The sequence below is a fragment of the Lithobates pipiens genome, unplaced genomic scaffold (genome assembly GCF_037356315.1).
Source record: "Lithobates pipiens isolate NorthernLeopardFrog02 unplaced genomic scaffold, aLitPip1_a1.2 Scaffold_25, whole genome shotgun sequence".
Lineage (NCBI taxonomy): Eukaryota > Metazoa > Chordata > Amphibia > Anura > Ranidae > Lithobates > Lithobates pipiens.
In genome coordinates, this window is record NW_027507787.1 from 143,117,113 (window position 1) to 143,138,329 (window position 21,217).

General features: G+C 43.6%; 1 protein-coding gene across 2 annotated transcripts in view; it reads left to right on the forward strand.

The window, feature by feature from the left end:
• The first annotated feature begins 1,131 nt into the window (after window positions 1–1,131).
• Window positions 1,132–21,217, forward strand: part of LOC143930533 (rap1 GTPase-GDP dissociation stimulator 1-A-like) — a 353,543-nt gene continuing 333,457 nt past the window's right edge. For both annotated transcript variants that reach the window (XM_077454905.1, XM_077454906.1), the window contains exon 1: window positions 1,132–1,265. In XM_077454905.1, the coding sequence (XP_077311031.1) occupies window positions 1,262–1,265 (4 nt within the window). In that variant the 5' untranslated portion in view covers window positions 1,132–1,261. The remainder of the gene's footprint in view (window positions 1,266–21,217) is intronic.

Genomic DNA, 21,217 nt, shown 5'->3' on the forward strand with positions numbered 1-21,217 from the left:
TCTGCAAAAGACAAGTAACAGCCTGAGGACTAAGACCAAAGTGAAGCTGTTGGCTTCGAAGAACCTATGGTCTAAGGACCAGCATAAAGAGCAGATGTACTGCTAGAGAGAGAGACAGGTGGGCTAGTATTTTCAGTTGGGCATATTGCTGGAAGAGAACCCCTGTGAGGGAAAAATTACATGTTGAGCTTTTGCTTTGTTTTTGCCTTTTCTAATAAACATGGGCTGCCATGCCTTCAAATGTAGTTCCTGACCACTGTGAATCTCCTGAAAACACATCTACCACTAATGATCCCCCAGGTTACAATATAAATAACTTGGGTGCCATTCAGAAGAAGACAATGTAAATAGTTTAAAAGCAGTGGAGTTTACCTTTATAAAACACAGCAAAATGCTTTACAAACATGCGTTTTGTCTCGTTGTGGTGAGTTAATGCGCACGTGTTAGCACAAGCAAGCACATCCTATTCAGTTGAATGGGCTACCAACACACAACAGACCAAAAATTTAATATGTACCATGTTCATATCCAGTGCACCACAACTAAAGGCAATATGTTGCAGTGCACTGCAACAGAGGTACATTCCCTTGCATCGAGGTGCTCGGTAGAAGTGGACCCTCAGTCAGAAAGTGTTCAGTCTTCTTATATCTGAAACCAAATCCTTGACTTGAAGTGGTTAAAATCCCTAGATGCTTATTTCCTAGCAGCTGAGTCTGAAAAGCAGATTTTTTTTTTTAATCCAAGTCCAAATACATGCAATTTTCGTTTGTTTTCTTGTTTTTTTTTTTTTCCCTTTCCCGTATATCATCTCTCAACTGTAGCAATTTTCCCCCTCGAAAAGAAATCTATTTTTAGTGCAGCACGGAGAGCAGAACAAGAACCCTCATTGCAAATGTGTCTAGCTAAATAATATCTGGCTTTTCGAGATCAAATAGAATTCATTGTGAAAATAGAAGCTGCGACTTGTAAAGCACCCCATACCCCTGCTACTCTGTAATTTCTATGTTTACATTCCTACTCATGACAATTTCTAGCTAGTCATGTAAGCTGTTGTGAGGGATTAAATAATTAGGGAGCATTAAATGTATTTGAGGAGCTGGGTCATAGAAAGAGAGGGGGAGGGAGGCAGAAACGGAGAGGGAGCGAGAGAGATATAAAATCTATCCCTTTACTCACAGCCTGGTAGCTGGAAGGGACAGATCATCTTGAAAGACTTTTTTATTTATTTTATTTTCACATTTACCAGTTTGATACGGCTGAGATGGGTGAGTATTGATTGTGGGAAGATGGATTGACATGAGAAGCTATTTCACATGAGGCACACCATAGGCATGAATGTGGAGTATACCTAAGGAATTCAGCCTGGCTCAGAAGCCATTCCAGTTTGAACTGCTTATTGTAGACCTTTTGCTTTGATACAACAAAATCAGAGCAAAATCTGTTTTGCTGGTTAAGCTTTATCTCTGGAGTGTTATACCTGTTTATACGTGTTTCTCTCTAATGACTGTGGTTTATAGAAACCATTAACAAATTCACTGCTGCATGCATTGTATATTCTTAGAACAAGAAACCTTAGGCCTTTTTAAATACCTTATTTGATTTTTATCGACATATTTTATTCAAGGCTGCTCAGGTCTTTAGGATGAAATTGCATTATACATGAATCAGCACGGGTCATGTAGTTTTGAAATATTAACAATTGCTGGACTCCTTTTGCATTTATCAGTTGCTTCTTAGGCTGAATTAAGTTTAGCAATTCATAACTGGCTTGACTAGAAAGGACCATAATATCCTAGAATACATTTAAAATAATCTATTTATATCAAACTCTTTGTAGTAGTTGAATTGTATGCAATTAAGCACAATGGATGTGCACAATTATTAACTACCGTGTATGTTTTGAAAGATCTTCTGCATTTCTGTTCCTCAAACTTTGTTTCTCAAAGAGTTTACTAAACTTTTACTCACATTTGTCATTTAACCTGATACTTACATTCGCTGTATGTAAGATGAAAAATTATATTGGAGGACTTGAAATCATCGGAAATGCATTAGATGAGGAGAGTGAAAGTATAAAAGGTCAAACATTTTAAATTAGATTGGCATTAAAAGGTTAAGTAGGGTGGTCTGACACCCCAGTCCTCGAAAGCTAATATCACTACTTGGCATGAACCTTGATTCATTAGTTAAGATAGTGGTGAATCCTTTGTCAAGTTTTAGTTTGAAAATCCTGACGTTTCTCTGAAAGTGCACTTTTCTAATTAAGTATTTATGTGATGATAGCTGATTTGACAAGGATTTCAATGGTTTTGCTAGAGACTTAATTATATTTGATTTATCTTGTCTAGCAAGATTCCAGTGCCATTGATAAGCATATGAAACATCTTCCTGCATTCTAGCTGCCTATATAGTCTGAAAAGTGCATTAGCCCTAAAAAATGTATACACTAAACATTACCCCTAATAAATGTATAACCTATACTGGTTTAAAATCAAACATACCAATGACAATCACAAATCCACACATGAGTTAAAAGTACCCCTTGTAAACACCACTTACTTTTTACAACCACAATTTACCATACTTTTATTAATAATTTTCACATCCCCTAAAAGCAATGGCTACCCAGGAGCCTAAAAAAATTCTCCTCTGCCCAAATGTGAACTAGTAACCATTGCCCCAATATTAGCTTATTGTTAACATATACAATTTCACACAATATTGTACAAAAGTATATTCCAACTGATAACCAAACCAGATAAAGAGGTTGTTCCATATGGAAAATCTGATAAGGAGACATGGGGGTTATATCTACTAAAGGCATATCCACTGTGCACTTGGAAGTGCAGTCACTGTAGATCTGAGGGGGACATGCAAGGAAAATAAAAAACAACATTTTAGTTTGCACATGATTGGATGATAACCTCAGCAGAGATTCCCCTAATTTCAGATCTTCCCCTCAGATCTGCAGCAAATGCTTGCATTGCACAGTGGATTTGCCTTTAGTCAATCAACCTCAAGGATTCTTGAGCCAAGATCATGGATTTGCTCCCTCAAGGCCATGGGCCTGGTAGTACTTGATAATACTGAATTTCTTGTAGCTACAGTATATCACTGACCCTGTCACTTCTCTCCTACCCAACTTTTAGTAACCTGGTGTGTAATGATATTTCACTTTAAACCTTCAGATTTCCCAGCTCACAAGACAACAACCTAAGTTCCAGCAGAGTGGACATGACTTGGGCAGGTTAACTCTGCAGTGGACCCTTTTTTTTTTTATACACGCAAATGGTAACTGCCACTATGGGTTTAAACAAAAATGTGCTGTTTATAAACAGCACCTGCTGTTGCAATTTTGACTTTTTTTTAAATGTTATATCTGTATCACTTGCTGCCATGCCCAAACGGAAATGTAACAGAATTTACAATACAATATTTTTCTTTAAAGAAGCAAATAGTTAGTTATTCTTAGGTTAGAGGATTTAGAGACCCAACTTAACAATTAAAAAATATTATTTTACGGGAAAAAAATTGTTCAGAAAAATATTTACAGAAAAATACATTGTAAAATAAACACTATCACCAGCAAAATAAATGGGAATACAAGTGAAAAGCACTTAGCAGTTCAAATGGTGCTTGGTTTCATGAGGAGTACAATTCGATTGTAGAATAGTTCAATCTGGTATATCAGACACACCAGCTTTCACAAATTATTATTTTGCATTCTTCATAGTTTAAAGAGCTGGTCCTAAAGAAGGTATTTACAGAATTAACATTAACAACAACTATAAGGGCCTAAGCAGTGTACTAAAGGGGTGTTGAAATGTTTCATGATATTTAGCAGACACCCCCTTAATGACAGTTTTTTTGCACCAAATGAAATTACGATTTGATAGAGACCAAATATAATATGGTAATAAATCCTATGCTTAATTTGCTTAGGAGCTTTGATGTGTTTTATTAACCTGCTTTTCCTTAGTAGATATAAATGTGCTTGTTGTCTAAATGATTGCGTTTTATTTATTTTTTATTTTTTGTTTTTTTTCTTATACATTAATGTAACCACTTTTATTGACTATTACTCCATCATAGCTATAGTTATGGAAATGATATATTGTTTGGCTCTGTCAGTTCAATCTCGGTCCGCATTCTAGACTCACAGGAGTGTATTTTGTTAATAGACCTGTTTTAAAGACAGGTTATTAAGAAAAGGCTGCATTAAGAGGCTTTGTTAAGTACTGTATAAGATACCACTAGAAGTGTTATGATCCTCTGCCTGTCATCTACCTTTTTCTCTGTTTTCCATCTAACTTGAGCTGTCAATTGTGCTATAAATGGGAACATCTTCATCTCTCTAATGTATTAATTCCCATGAATGCCTAGCACCATTGTGAGATTTAAATCTGACTGTTTTTGTCTCTAACTTATCAATTTTGGATAAATGTGGCACTGTGTTCAGTTTATCTTCTGTCCTCTCAGTTTGGGGTTCATCAGATCTCATTACATCACATGGGGTTTGATTTACTAAAGGCAAATCCACTTTGCACTGAAAGTGCACTTAGAAGTGCAGTAGCTGTAGATCTGAGGGGAAGTGCTGAAATAAGGTGAAGCGCTGCTGATTTTATCATCCAATCGTGCACAAGCAAAAATTATGTTTTTTTATTTTCCTTCCATGTCCCCCTCAAATTTACAATGACTGCACTTCCAAGTGTACTTGCAGTGCACTTGTAGTACAAAGTGGATTTACCATTAGTAACCCCAGCCCTATATAACACTGAAATTAAGCATTTAGTAAATGCTGTAGATTTAATTCCAACTCCAAAATGTTCTGTTTTGAGGACCCATGTCAGGTTTTGTCAGAAACCATGAATCAGACCGAGACAGAAGTACAATTAAATCACATTTGTTTATTAAATAAAAATAAAAAAGGTAAATAGAAAAAGAGTAGTCAAAGCATAGCCAGAGTCCAGTAACCGGATAGAGTCAGCCAGGCCAGAGTTCAATAACCAGATCGGGTAATTAGCCAGGCCTGAAGTCAGGGATCCAAGTAGAGCAACAGCAAGCAGGCTAAGGAGCCAGAAGGGATGTCAGCAATCCAGTCTTTAAACGGAACCGCAGGAGATGGTTTCTTGTAAAGTGACCAAGGCGAAGGCAGAGGTGAAGTGAGCTGGACAGCTTTAAGTAGGCACGTCAGACGAGCTGGATAAGGAACAGCTGGTAACTGTGGAGAGAGATGAGAGATGGCAATTAGCTGACAGCTGAGCAGCCAGCTCAGAGAAGGAAGGGCTAAGCCAGCCCTGACAGGTTTATTCTGATGTTTGCATACCTGTTAGGGAACTTTTCTCCCACTTTTCTGTCCTGGTAACTTACAGTCATACATTTACTATCATTTTACCAAATTGTTTTACTAATTTCATAACCATTTGACCTCCTGAAGGTTTTACCCCTTTCATGACCAAAAGCATTTTTTTCTATTAAGCACTGTGCGCAGGAGGCATTTTCTTGGAGGATGTCCATGGATGCCCTTCCAGAACAAGAGCCTCGCTGTAGCCATATTTTCCGTATGGTGTGGTTTTGAGGAGGTTAACCACCTCAGCTCTGGAAGGTTTTACCCCCCTTCATGACCAGGCCATTTTTTTGCTATTTAGCATTGCGCTACTTCAACTGGCAATTGCGCGGTTATGCAACACTGTATGCAAATTCAATTAATATAATTTTTATAACATGAATAGAGCTTTCTTTTGGTGGTATTTGATCACCACTGGATTTTTATTTTATTTTTTTGCACTATAAATGAAGAAAATACAAAAAAGTAAAAAAAAAACCCAATATTTTCTACTTTCTATAAAATCAAAGTGGCTCCGCACTCCTGTCCATCCAACCAAGCGTAAACTTGAAAATGGTCTCAGCCCATGAGTCTCTGCCAAAGCCACACACCCTGACATGCTTCCACCCACCGTATTAAGCTCATGTGGGTGGAGCAAAATATTTCAGGGGGTGTGACTTTGGCAGAAACTCCTAGGCTGAGGCCATTTTCAAATCTACACTAGATTGGGTGGACGAGATTGCATCACTTCTTTGATTTTATACATATATTCCTTCAGATGAGCAGCTTGGCAGCCTGCACCCTTCCTCCCTAGTGACTAGTGAGTTTGGCTTCCCTAGCTTGAGGAATGTTCATGATCTAGCACCATTTTCTATTTTCTGTTATAAATCATATCCAATAAAATCAAAATACTTCATAAATGTAGGCCAACATGTATTCTGCTACATGTCTTTGGTAAAAAAAAAATCCCAATAAATCTATATTAATTAGTTTGCATTAAAGTTATAGCATCTACAATCTATGGTATATATATTTTAAAATTGATCAATCAAGGACAGTACAATCCCGCCAAAAAACCTTGCCTTTGGACGGTATACAATCCAGGAATTTAGTAAGAGGCATGGTGAGTAGGGATGGGCAAACGGTTCGCCCGGCGGTCGTTTTGCGCCGAATTTCGGCTGTTCGCCGACTGCCCGATCGGCGGACTTCCGTGTTTACTGTGTAAAAGAACTTTGACCTATGATAACACATCCATCATGGGGTACAGGACAGCCAATTGAGACATTACAGCACATGGACACTTGGACATTCCCCCTAACTTATAAATAGACCCGATCCGGCGGCCATTTTACATTCTTTCGTATATCACTATAGGGAGAGGTTGCTGTGTGGAGCAGGGAGAGACTTCAGTGACCCAATTCGCTAGCTATTAGGCCCACAAAAGTTATTTTAAGGACTGGTATCATGGTATAGGTGTTAGGTGTAGTTCAGGATAAAGGTTTGAGGCACTGCTGTGCTGGTGATTGTTGCAGCAGCCTGTCTTTTGTCAGTGTAGAGAGAGGGACAGGACGCTGTGTGCAGCAGGGACAGTCAGTTTAATCATTAGCTGTTACTATTAGGTCCACAAAAGTGCTTTTCAGGACTGGTATGGTAAAGTATTACAGGATATAGTTTTGAGTGCTATTCAATTTATTGTTCCAGCAGCCTATGTTTTGTCAGTTTAAATAGGGACAGGCAGGAAGCTGTGTGTGGCAGTGAGGGACAGTCAGTTTAATCAGTAGCTGTTACTATTAGGTCCACAAAGGTTCTTTTCAGGACTTGTATGGTAATAGGCTTGTACACGTATAATATTCTTTCTTCCAAATATGGAAAGAATATTATACTTGACTGCTGCCCTTCTGCTGCAGTAGTCCTTTATCAGTATAGGGACTGAGGTACAGTCTGCTAATCATAAACAACCTACTAGTTCCACAAAAGTCCTTATAAGGACTGGTAAGGTATAGGGTACTACAGTACATAGGGTTGAGTGAGGTACAGTCTGCTATTCCTTAAGGACTGGTATAGGTCCACAATATATAGAGTTGAGGTGCACTACTGCTGACTGCTGCCCTTCTGCTGCAGTAGTCCTTTATCAGTATAGGGACTGAGGTACAGTCTGCTAGTCATTCACAACTTACTAGTTCCACAAAGGTCCTTATAAGGACTGGTAAGGTATAGGGTACTACAGTACATAGGGTTGAGTGAGGTACAGTCTGCTATTCCTTAAGGACTGGTATAGGTCCACAATATATAGGGTTGAGGTGCACTACTGCTGACTGCTGCCCTATACTGCAGTACTCCTTTATCAGTATAGGGACTGAGAGTTTTGTCACAGGGTCATTTAAAAAATGACAGGCAGAGGAAGAGGCAGGCCCTTCCGCAGGGGTGGTAGGGGTAGGGCAGGAGCAACAGGCTTGAGCTAAAGTGGGAAGTTGCAGAAGGTGCGTTCAATTACTTTAAAGGACGCACCAGACTTGGTTGAGTGGCTCACTCAGCCTTGCTCTTCTGCACCCTCCTCATCCTCTCGATCTGCACCCTCTTCTTCACTCTCTGCTATGTGCACCCCCAAAGACACTACCACCAACAACACCACCACCAACACCACCACATACCTTCCGCTTGAGTCACAGGAATTATTTTCCGATCCATATAAAGACATTTCTGATGCGGAACCACTCTTGGCATTGGATCAGGAAGAGGAGGTAGCAACAACCACCACTCAGCAGTCTGACGACAGTACCCAGATCAGCCCAAGGAGGAGGTTGGTCCCTGGTGTTGCTGCCTACTCCGAGATCTCTACTTATAGCGGTGGGGAAGGTGACGTCGATGATGACGTGTATAGTGATGTCACGTGGGTGCCCACAAGAGAGGAAGAGGAGGGGAGTTCAGAGGGAGATATGGACCAGCAGATAGGGAGGAGAAGCAGGAATAACTGACATTGCACAGGAGGGACAAAGCAGACTGCTAATGTATCAGGAGCGAGTCATCAACCATGTACGGTCACATCTGGTGCTCCCAGAACGCCGACACATGGCTCCGCAGTGTAGGCTTTTTTTAACGTGTCCATGCTGACAATAGCGTTGCCATCTGCAATCTTTGCAGTCAACGCATTAGTCGCGTTAAGCCCAACACTCACCTAGGGACGACCGCCTTAAGAAGGCACATGAGCAGCCATCACCGAGCCCAGTGGGAGCAACGAAACACACAAAGCCACACTCCAGGCTCTCACCGTCCAGCCTCGTCTTCTACTTCTCCTTCTCCTCTCTCCTCACAATTGTCCTCCACTCCACCTTCCATCACGCCAAGCTCACGTTTTTCTGCAAAAAGGCAGGCTTCCGTGGGACTAATGTTCGAGCGTAAAAAAATGATGACGCCAGATAACCCTCTTGCCCAACGGTTGACGGCTGGCTTGTCAGAACTGATAGCCCGCCAACTACTGCCATATAAACTGGTGGACTCGGGGGCCTTTCGAAAATTTGTGGCCATTGGAACACCACAATGGAAGGTCCCAGGAAGGAAGTATTTCTCAGAGAAGGGCATCCCAGAGCTATATGGCCATGTTCAGCGGCAAGTGAATGCATCCCTGGCACACAGTGTCGGTGCCAAGATACATCTGACCACAGACACGTGGTCTAGCAAACATGGGCAGGGAATGTATATCGCTTTTACTGCCCACTGGGTGAACCTTCTGACGGCCGTCAAGCATGTAACCCGTGGCACCCATGTAGATTTGGTTTTACCGCCACGAATTGCATGCAGGCCTGGCTCTTCTTCTCCTCCTCCTCCTCCTACCCCATCCTCCTCCCTCTCCTCCTCGGCTGACTCCTCCTTTTCCGCTGCTAGCGTCTCTTCCGCTGCGCCGCCCAAGCTCCCCAGAACCTATTCGACATGCCAGGTGAGACGTTGCCATGCCGTGCTGCGTCTGTTGTGCCTGGAAGCCAAGAGCCACACTGGCCCGGCACTCATTTCAGCTTTGCCTTCATAGGCAGATCAGTGGCTAACACCGCTCAATTTGACAGTTGATAAAGTGGTGTGTGACAATGGTGCCAATCTGCTTAGTGCATTGAAACAGGGCAAAATTACGCACGTGCCATGCATGGCACACGTCTTAAACTTGGTCGTGCAGCGATTCGTTGTCAAATACCCTGGGGTCCAGGACATCTTGCGGCAGGCAAGGAAAATCTCGGCCCATTTCAGAAGATCTTACACGGCCATGGCTCGCCTTGCTGACATTCAGCGGCGACACAATCTGCCGGTCAGACGTCTTATTTGCGATTGCCCGACGCGATGGAACTCAACCTTCTATATGCTTGATAGGCTGCTCCAGCAGAAACGTGCAGTTAACGTCTACCTGTATGAGCTCTGCGTCAGAACAGGTTCTGGGGAGCTGGGTTTTTTTTCACTGCGCCAGTGGCTGCTCATGCGCGATGCATGCAGACTTCTGCGGCCATTTGAGGAGATCACCAAACTGGTCAGTCGCAGCCATGGCGCCATCAGTGACATGGTACCTTATGCCTTCTTTATAGAGCATACATTGTGTCGTGTCATTGATCAAGCTGTGGAGGAGCAGGAGCGGGAAGAGGAGGAAGTCGCAATGCTGGATGAATTCCCAGGGGGGGCCACTCTATCTGAGACAAGTGAACAACAGGAGTCTGAAGAGGAGTCAGAGGAGGATGGTGCCGGGGCGGATGAGGAGGCACAAGAAGAGCATGCTTTAAACCTTTCTGGGATCCCTGTTGTTGTGCGTGGATGGGGAGAGGAGAATGAAGAGGACGACATTATCATGGATGATGAGCAGGAGCCAGGCCACCACACCGCTTCCAGTTTAGTGCAAATGGGGGCCTTCGTGCTCCAGTGTTTTAATAGGGACCCACGAATAAAAAAGCATAAGGGTCAAGGACCAGTACTGGGTGGCAACGTACTTAGACCCCCAGTACAAACACAAAATGGCAGAAATGTTACCGCCGTCACAGAGGGCTGTCAGAATGGAGCACTTCCAGGCCTTGCTTCGAGAAATGCTGCATTCTGCTTTTGCGTGTGCTGGCATTGCGGGTACCAATCCAACAGCGCCTGCAAGAAGAGGCCGGTTTGAAGATGTCTTGGTGACTTCGGATATGAGGTCATTCTTTCAGCCGACCCATCGACAGGTGTCCGACTACATCGGGTTAACGGCCGATGTGGACGCTCTGAGGAGTGATGAAGCCCTGGACTACTGGGTGGGCAGGCTTGACCTCTGGCCAGAGCTTGCCCAATTTGCAATCGAACTGTTGGCTTGCCCCTCGTCCAGTGTCCTGTCCGAAAGGACGTTCAGCGCAGCAGGGGGGATCGTGACCGATAAGCGTACTCGCCTAGCTCACGACAGTGTTGACTACCTCACATTTATAAAAATGAATGAGCCATGGATCTCGGAGGAATTCAACACATGTGACCAGTAGACCATATATATGTCTATAAACAATTTTTTTAATCGAGCACACAGTCCTTCTTTCTTCATTTGGCTCACTTCCTTGTTCAAGAAAAACAAACTGTACTATATGCCCGTACCCTCCTGTTTGAAGAGGTTGAGCTGTGTCATATTTCTACTGGGGCCACCATCCCTGTGCTGTGCTGAGTTCCTCCTGGGGCTGTACCTCTGCTGTGCATATTATGAGGGGCTCCCACCATCCCTGTGCTATGCTCATTATGAGGGGCTCCCACCATCCCTGTGCTGTGCTGACTTCCTCCTGAGGCTGTACCTCTGCTGTGCATATTATGAGGGGCTCCCACCATCCCTGTGCTATGCTCATTATGAGGGGCTCCCACCATCCCTGTGCTGTGCTGACATCCTCCTGGGGCTGCTTATTATGAGGGGCTCCCACCATCCCTGTGCTATGCTGACATCCTCCTGGGGCTGCTTATTATGAGGGGCTCCCACCATCCCTGTGCTGTGCTGACTTCCTCCTGGGGCTGCTTATTATGAGGGGTTCCCACCATCCCTGTGCTATGCTGACATCCTCCTGGGGCTGCTTATTATGAGGGGCTCCCACCATCCCTATGCTGTGCTGACTTCCTCCTGGGGCTGTACCTCTGCTGTGCATATTATGAGGGGCTCCCACCATCCCTGTGCTATACTCATTATGAGGGGCTCCCACCATCCCTGTGCTGTGTTGACTTCCTCCTGGGGCTGCTTATTATGAGGGGCTCCCACCATCCCTGTGCTATGCTGACATCCTCCTGGGGCTGCTTATTATGAGGGGCTCCCACCATCCCTGTGCTGTGCTGACTTCCTCCTGGGGCTGTACCTCTGCTGTGCATATTATGAGGGGCTCCCACCATCCCTGTGCTATGCTCATTATGAGGGGCACCCACCATGCCTGTGCTATGCTGACATCCTCCTGGGGCTGCTTATTATGAGGGGCTCCCACCATCCCTGTGCTGTGCTGACTTCCTCCTATGGCTGTACATCTGCTGTGCATATTATGAGGGGCTCCTACCATCCCTGTGCTATGCTCAATATGAGGGGCTCCCACCATCCCTTTGCTATGCTGACATCCTCCTGGGGCTGCTTATTATGAGGGGCTCCCACCATCCCTGTGCTGTGCGGACTTCCTCCTGGGGCTGCTTATTATGAGGGGCTCCCACCATCCCTGTGCTATGCTGACATCCTCCTGGGGCTGCTTATTATGAGGGGCTCCCACCATCCCTGTGCTGTGCTGACTTCCTCCTGGGGCTGTACCTCTGCTGTGCATATTATGAGGGGCTCCCACCATCCCTGTGCTATGCTCATTATGAGGGGCTCCCACCATCCCTGTGCTGTGCTGACTTCCTCCTGGGGCTGCTTATTATGAGGGGCTCTCACCATCCTTGTGCTATGCTGACATCCTCCTGGGGCTGCTTATTATGAGGGGCTCCCACCATCCCTGTGCTGTGCTGACTTCCTCCTGGGGCTGCTTATTATGGGGGGCTCCCACCATCCCTGTGCTGTGCTGACTTCCTCCTGGGGCTGTACCTCTCCTGTGCATATTATGAGGGGCTCCCACCATCCCTTTGCTATGCTCATTATGAGGGGCTCCCACCATCCCTGTTTTATGCTGACTTCCTCCTGGGGCTGCTTACGGTGCATGTGTCAGTGCTGTATATCACGGTGCTGGTGTCAGTGCTGTATATCACGGTGCTGGTGTGAGTGCTTTATGTCACGCTGCTGATGTCAGTGCTCTCTATCATGGTGCTGGTGTCAGTGCTGTATATCACGGTGCTGGTGTCAGTGCTTTATGTCACGCTGCTGATGTCAGTGCTCTCTATCACGGTGCTGGTGTCAGATGACTCTATCACGGTGCAGGTGTCATTGCTGTATGTCACGCTGCTGGTGATCATCTCCTGCACCCTCTTCTTTGCCTACCCTGAGCTTCCCTCTCCTCCATTGCCTTCATGCGCTCCACAGTCCTGAATTGTCACAACAATTTCACATATAAAAAAAGAATGCTTGTAGTTGTCGATCCCAGATTCACCTCATACATGTGTTATGTCATTGGCCATGTAGTGGGACTATGTTTGCACAGCTAATAATTATTTTGTGGCTGCAAATTTGACCTGTAGGTTTGCAAAGTTCGCCTCCCATTGAAGTCAATGGGGCCCGCCGCGAGCGTTACGGTTCGCGAACTATCGGCCGCGTTCGCGAAACGTCCCGTCGGAAGTTCGTCCATCACTAATTGTGAGTTATTTGAAGTTGTAATTTTGTCACAATGTTTTGGAAAATTAAGAAAAAAAAAATTCACAATTTTTTTTTTTTTTTTTTATATATACTGTCACCAGTGCAGTATAGCATCATTACATGACTAGTGTGGTGGTAATCAGGGATACTGACTGGTGACAGTCTGTTAAATAATAATAATGATTTTTTGTTTAATTTTTTTAAAAGGTTTTTTTTTCTACTTTTTTAGATGCTTTCATCAAAGTAGTTCAGTGTCACCATACTGACACTGTATTACTCTTCTGGGGTGTGATTGCTGTTACAGTGATGAACACTATAACAGCAAACGTTTTAACTGTCAAGAATAGATTTCCATGAATAAATGAAATGAAATGAAAATGATAATGAAAGTTTGCTTTCTGTTAACATGCTGCAATTGGCTACAGCTGTCACATTGTACAAGGTGCTGTGATTGGTCCAGGTACTGTGTGATCACTGTGGGCCAATCACAGCATTGCTACAAAAAGCACAGTTGTTACAAATGAAACTCATTCAAAACAGTTGTGTATACCTAGTGATCATGTGATCACATAACAATCATGTGATCCACTGGCTGCTTTAATCCTTTGTGCCAGTGACCACAGTGGTTATGGGAGTGGCACATGCTCACCTTAGGGGGCTCACCTATGCAAAGCAACGTATATATTAAGTAGACTGAATAATATTCATTCATTTAAACAACGGCATTTAAAGTGTACTAACAATTAGTAATAATTTCATTACCTTTTTGTTTCTTTTTTGTACCATCGGAAAACATATACTGTATGTGATCCTTGAAGGTTGTCATGTGAACACTGCTTGCAGGCAATAAAACTGCAGAAAGATGGTGTAATGCCACCTTCTTTAAATGTAGATTAGGGTTGAATGTAAGAAGAGTAAGGGTGGAGCAGGGGCAAGGTTAAAGGGGTGTTTTCTTGTACTTGAGCACCAGCAAAACTTCCCTGGCTCCTCTCTAGCTCCCCACCATTTGAGTTTTATAATATTAAAATAGAATGAATAGTCAGATAAATATTATAGATGGGACATCATTTGCTGCAATCTCCCAACCTCATCTGTTATTTAGTATACCCTTATCACCCAAATCTCCAACAGACAATAGTTCAGACATCAATGTGTGTGCACACCCATTAGCACCATGACAACATTTAGTTGGCATAGATTCACAGCCAATCCAATACAATACCAAGTTCACACTGGTTCATACCATCAGGGGACAGCAGGAGGAATGCCATATCCTTTGTCAGCTCATCCACCCAATTCCACATGTACTGAAAAGATCAATGTTTAGGGTGCTAGATTTAGAGTTTTCATATGTACAGGGGGACAATATTTGATATGCAGCATGTCTAACTGCAGGCAAGCTATTCTTTTGCTTGTGTAATATGAATATAATAAAGATAGTCTGAAACTCAAATAAATATACGACAAGGAAAATGGATGGAGCCATCATTTTTCAACCAAAGAAGATGAAAAAATATATTATTGCTTTGTTTTCACATATATAATATTTATTACCTTAGGGCTAAATCCATTTCCCATTCACAGCAGTGTCATGCCAATTAGTGACAAACACTCCCACTAGGTCAAGGGCAGCAATGTGGATGGGTTCACCTGATCCCTAGTCTGTGGCACTTTATTAGTTAATCTAGTGGTAGGGCTGTGTACTAGTATACTCAGAGTTAAGCACTGAAAACACCTCCCCAAATCCCCCCCCCCACCCAGGGCATAATATAGGTCTTGTCTGTTTTGAATGCAGCTGGTGTGTTCTAGAGAGAGAGAGAGAGAGAGAGAGAGAGAAAGAATGCATGCAGACTGTGCTGGAACAGCCAGCAGGTCTAAGCAAACCCAAATCATCTTATACCTGGAAATGAGGATAAATGTTATATTTTTTTATGTTTAATTAAACATAGTATAATCCCTTACATTTACAGTGTTTGATTCTTATTGTGGTGTTGACACTTTATAACTGTAGCACTAACCCCCGAAGGAGCTGCTGATTTAATTGGGCTTACCGTTACCTTCTTGACCTCATATGCGTCTAGTGGTTTCCCAGAGGTAGATGTCCCAAGAACTGTAGAGACTGACGCCAGATCTACTTAGAGGGATTTTCATTCGCAAAAATAGGTAACGAACACAGTCTCTCAACATAGGGTTAGAGGATTTAGGTAGGAAAGTCCAGGTACTCTTAGTGCTAAGTCAAATAGGAAAAAGTCTCTCACACTAGGTAATCCAGAGAATAGCCATTCACAACTGGATTCTCACCCTTATTGGATAGTCCTTCTCTCACCAGGCCTAGCAGCCAACAGGGTGTTTCAATCAGATACAGTCTCTGCCTTAGACTTGTTGTAAAACACTTGAACCAAACTGAAAGATGTAGACAACGTTGAAAACCCTCGTCCGGCGATACCACACGAGACCAGATTTACTTGGGGTCCTTCAACTTATCCAGGCTCTTGCTGAGAAGCCAACCTTTGCATGGCCTTCTCCCCGAAGAGTCCTCCCCTGGAAACCTTCCCAGTTGCTGGGCCTCTCCACAAACTCCTCTGAATCCTTCTTTAAGTTTCTTTGCCTCGGGCTAGCCAGCCCAGAGACTTATAGTCAGGTGGATCCGCACCCCAGGCCATGAGAGTCCTGGGGGCTGGTCAGGAGGACCAGGACCAAAACAGCCAGAAAGCACTTCTGGACCAGAACCCTGAAGCACGTGATGTCAGCACATTAGGTACCCTCTCCCAGAATGCACAGCATGAGTGACACTCCCACTGGGCTGGTTCCGAGAAAAAATAAACCCTTAATGCACCCAACTAGACTGCGTTCTCAACCCTGCCAGGGATGACAGCGCCATCCATGGTCAGGCACAACACCATGCAGTCCAGCCAGACTGGTACTGAGGTCAAAATTTAAAGTAATTAAACCTAAAACCAAATTGCGGTTTCAGGAAAAGTTAAATGACAAAACACATAGCGCATGCTCTTCAGGAGCAGGCGCTACATAACATTTAGGTTTTTAATTTCTTGATTTGTGTATGCTTTTATTATAACTTTCAATTTGGGTATTTGGTCCCCCTATGCATCCTCTCAACACCTCATTTTAAAAGTCTTGCATTTTTTACTTGTTCACATTGTAAATGAACTATTGGACAGGTTAAGGAGATGAAGTCAATACTTTAGTAACATTAAGCAGACTTAATTTTTATGAGACATTTTTAATAAAATGCATGGCACAAATTGATGTTCTTGTCAGAAATAATAATACTGCTATGCCAAACCATGACCCATAATGGGTTTATCTAATTTATTAGTACATTTGCTGAACTACCATTTTTTGTGTGTGTCCAGGCAAGCACAATGATAAAAAATGAATGAATGTGGACTGTTCATAGCCCATTGGAACTCATTCTAACTGTGAATAAATGTCTTCTTTAATAGGATAGAAATGATAAACTGAAAAGTAAGCAAAGATCAAAGAAAATATATATTGTACAATGTTATGTGAGGCCCCCTGATGTGGAAAACACAGCTTTTAAGCCGAGATATAAATCAAACAAATCCACTAGTGTGTATTTTGTTAGAGCAAGTTGTCAAACAAAATGCTCGCAAGGGAGAAACATCATATATTACAACATCAATCATTTTTCAGATCAATAATAATTAATAATGTTTACTTGACATCAATTCAGTGCACACAGAATGCAGAACTCTGAATTGCCTGTGTGACCATGCTTTGCTTTATACACAGGAATTTGATTTGATGAGTGCTATGCAACTCCTCGGAAACTGCTGAGAAAGAGAGAGAGAGAGAGAGAGAGAGAGAGAGAGAGAGCGAGAGACAGATAAAGGATTGTTACACAATAACCAACTAAACTAACTTAACGTAGAACTAAGGAGATTTGTTGCTCCTGATGCTTGCATGGAGCAGAAATAAATACAATGGGAAAATGACCTGTCAAAATTATGTGATTGACCTCTCCTCTAATTATGGTGGTCTTACTGCATCTTTAAGTAATGATAACTCTGTGGGACACCACAGGCTGACAACACTGGCCGGCATTTTATGAATTATATGGAAAATGCAGCTGCAGTGTGTTATAATACTGCGATGAACAGCAAAGATCAGATAGTGATATGCTCTCTCCATTATATCTAACTCCCTGGTCCACTCTAACTTTATAGCTTTGGATGGGTGTGAAAGGCTCAAGTCGCGCATTGGCTAATTATATTTTTTTAATTGACTCCGGTAACCAGAGTTTTATATGTGGACCAGTAATATGTTCCAATAGAGATCTGTTTGAAGCCTTAGTCCAACTTTTTTTTTTTGGAATGTCAGGTTTTTATTTCTTCCCATCCTGTCCCAGGAAAATAAATGGGAGAAACACTGGTCATTTGGGACAGACATCAATTATAACGTTGCGATGAATTGTAACCATTCCCTATTCAGCTAGTTTGTTTTTGTGAACCTTAAAGAGAATTGCCATCACTTTCTGTTCTTCATTTCTCCTGTGTAGCAAGATTATGTATTCCACCTCTTGTATGCCCTGTACACATGATAGGATTTCCCGACAACAAAATCCACTGGATTTTTTCCAACGGATGTTGGCTCAAACTTGTTTTGCATACACGCGATCACACAAAGTTGGTTTGAAATTCCAAAACGTCAATAACGTGGTGATGTACAACATTTACGACGAGCCAAGAAAAATGAAGTTCATTACCAGTGCTGCTCTTCTGCTTGATTGCGAGCGTGCATGGCATTTTGTGCGTCGGAATTGTGTACACACAATCGGATTTTCCATCAACGGATTTTGTTGTCTGAAAATTTGAGAACCAGATCTCAAATTTTGTGTGATGGAAATTCCTATGGAAAATGTGTGATGGAGCCTACACACGGTCGGAATTTCTGCCAACAAGGTCCTACCACACATTTTCCATCAGAAAATCCTATTGTGTGTACAGGGCATAAAAGTGGCTAGATTCGACTACAGGGTCAACCTACTCTCCACCAACAATCAGATCCCAAATAGTACTCGGGACTAACTGGCTTAAGTAAAATATTTTTGTTTTTGATGGTCTGCCATTCTAGAAGGAAGTTATGACTAGACAACCCAGTGCAGACATGAACAGAAACAGTGGTAAACAAATACAACAGTTACAGATAATGTACCTTTGTATTAACTTACATTGGGATAGCCATGTAAATGAGATGTAAACCTAACTACTGTTGTAAACCTCTGTCTGTCTCTTCTTTTTGTCACACTGGCTAATGAGGACTAGATACACAAAAGATATGTGAATGCCCATAAGTAGCAAAGTTCATACCCATTAGAGCTTGTATTAAATAACACCCTTTGTAATTCACAGGTGCAATGTTTGTTTCTACCAGTGCAAAGTAGTATAAGATGGAAGGACACTTGATTATGATTTTCTTCAACTACCTCTGTCCTTAAAGCTAATTTTTGAACACTGACCCCTTAATAATTCAGCTAAAACAATGTGTGGGGTGTTATCCACCCTGTTGATGCTGTGTAGATGAATCGCTGTGTCAATTCGCAATAGGGCCCTGGAACATTGGATGTCAACTAGTCCACTTAAAAGAGAAGTATGGTGTTTATACTTAGATGGATGCAGCATTTGCCTGATACTGCATCTGCCCCAACAACCTCTACACTGAGAACTGCACAATCAAAAACCACTGATTCTCAGGTCTTCGGTGAGCAGAGAGCTGGTCACTATCAGTCACTGACTCTCTGCTCTGCCCCTCCCGCACTTACTGGAGCACCAGGCTATGGAGGGGGCAGGAGAAGCTGGCTCTCAGTGGTGCACTGAGGCTGAGCCAGCTGCCAGCCAAGATCCCAACATTTAAGTCTGGATCTCTCCAGAGCCTGGACCAGCTGAGTGACCTCAGCTGACAGTAGACTTTAGCCCCCTGTTTGCTAAATCCAGGTCACAGGCCTGCAGAACTAAGTGCGCAACTGTGACCCACAGGAGAAGTAGGAACAAAAGAGCTTTTTCCTACTTCTCCTTTAAGGGTCAGAACAGAGGGCTGGGGAGAAGTCATCTAGGGGTAAATGGGTTCTACAGATATAAGATACAGGTACTTGGGAGGCACAGTGGTGTAGTGGTTAGCACTCTCACCTAGCAGTAAAAAGGGTTGCTGGTTCAAATCCCAACCACGACACTACCTGCCTGGAGTTTGCATGTTCTCCTTGTGCCTGCATGGGTTTCCTCTGGGTACTCCAGTTTCCTCCCGCACTCCAAAGACATGTAGGTAGGTTAATTGTCTTCTGTCCAAAACTGACCCTAGTATATGAATGGGGACCTTAGATTGTGGGCTCCTTGAGGGTAGGGACCAATATGAGTGTGCAATGTACAGGGATAGGGGTAGACACTCGGGTTGGACTGGTGTCTTTATTCAACCTTACTATGAAACTTGCCAATGTTTCTTTGTTTTTTGGGGTTTTCACCCTGTGGCCCTTCCAGGACCTGGCCTGCAGTGTGCTAGTCCATTTATACAGGTATACATATACTTGCAAAGACAATTTAGCAACATCAGACTGTCTCTTTACTTAGACCTACATCAAGTTAGCTACTGGGGGTGGATACAAATCCACATCACATTTAAATAAACAGCTCTATTATTTTTGTTTTTCTGAGAGGGGGTATTAATTAGAATAATGCCACTGCCATTGTATTGATGTCCAATGTTAGGACTTGTTTTTTTTTTAAAGTGGGAGCCCCCTTTGTTTAATTGGCTTAAATGATCAGATCCTGATTTCATTCCCATGCCCGCATGTAAGAGTCAGACCATTTAAGGTATACATCTACCTTAATTAATAAGCCCTTACATGAAGCTTGTCCAACTTACTGGACTATAAAGACCACTTTAACCACTTGGGATCCGCGCTATTGCAAAATGACGGCAATAGCGCGGACCCACATTTTCGGGACTACGTCTATTGACGTAGTCCCGGTTACGAGCGGCCTGCGCGCCCCCTGAGGGGCGCGCGCGGCGCGCTCTGTGATCGGCGAGTCCGTGAGACTCGCCTGATCACCGATCCGTGTAAGGGGTCGATCCCGACCCCTTATCACGTGATCAGCTGTCAGCCAATGACAGCTGATCATGTGATAAAACGGAGCCGGTAATCGGCTAGTATTCCTCCTCGCGCTGACAGCGCGAGGAGAAAAAAAAAAAAGCCGATCGCCGGCGGCCGTGTTCGGGACATCAGTCCCGATCACGGCCAGCAATTTAAAAGGACATCTGCCCCCTGCCAGTGCCCATCTGCCACCCGCAGTGCCATCCTGAAATAAAGTAAGTGCCCCCCTGTCAGTGCCACCCAGCAGTGCCCATAGTGCCCACAGTGCCACCCAGCAGTGCCCACAGTGCCACCCAGCAGTGCCCACAGTGCCACCCACAGTGCCACCCAGCAGTGCCACCCACAGTGCCACCCAAAATCTGCCTCAGGTGCTGCACCCCAGTGCCGCCCATCAGTGCCCAGCAGTGCCGCCCATCAGTGCCCAGCAGTGCCGCCCATCAGTGCCCAGCAGTGCCACCTATCAGAGCCACCTATCAGTGCCACCTATCAGTGCCCATCAGTCCCATCTATCTGTGGTACCTATCAGTGCCCATCCATGCCACCCATCCGTGCCACTTATCCGTGCCACCCATCCGTGCCATCTTATCTGTGCCCATCTTTGCCCATCAGTGCCGCCTTATCTGTGCCCATCGGTGCCGCCTTATCTGTGCCTATTAGTGCCGCCTTAACTATGCCTATCAGTGCCCACCAGTGCAGCCTATCAGTGCCCACCAATGCAGCCCATCAGTGCCCACCAATGCAGCCCATCAGTGCCGCCTAATCAGCGCACTTCAATGAAGGAGAAAAATGACCCGTTTGCAAAATTTTATAACAAACTATTAAAACATGATTTTTTTTTTTTGCATCTTTTTTTGTTTGTTTAGCAAAAAATAAAACTCCGAGCTGTAACTAAATACCACCAAAAGAAAGCTCTATTTGTGGGAAAAAAATGATAAAAAATTCATTTGGGTACAGTGTTGTATGACCGCGTAATTGTCACTCAAAGTGCATCAGCGCTGAAAGCTGAAAATTGGTCTGGGACTGAGGGGGGTTTAAG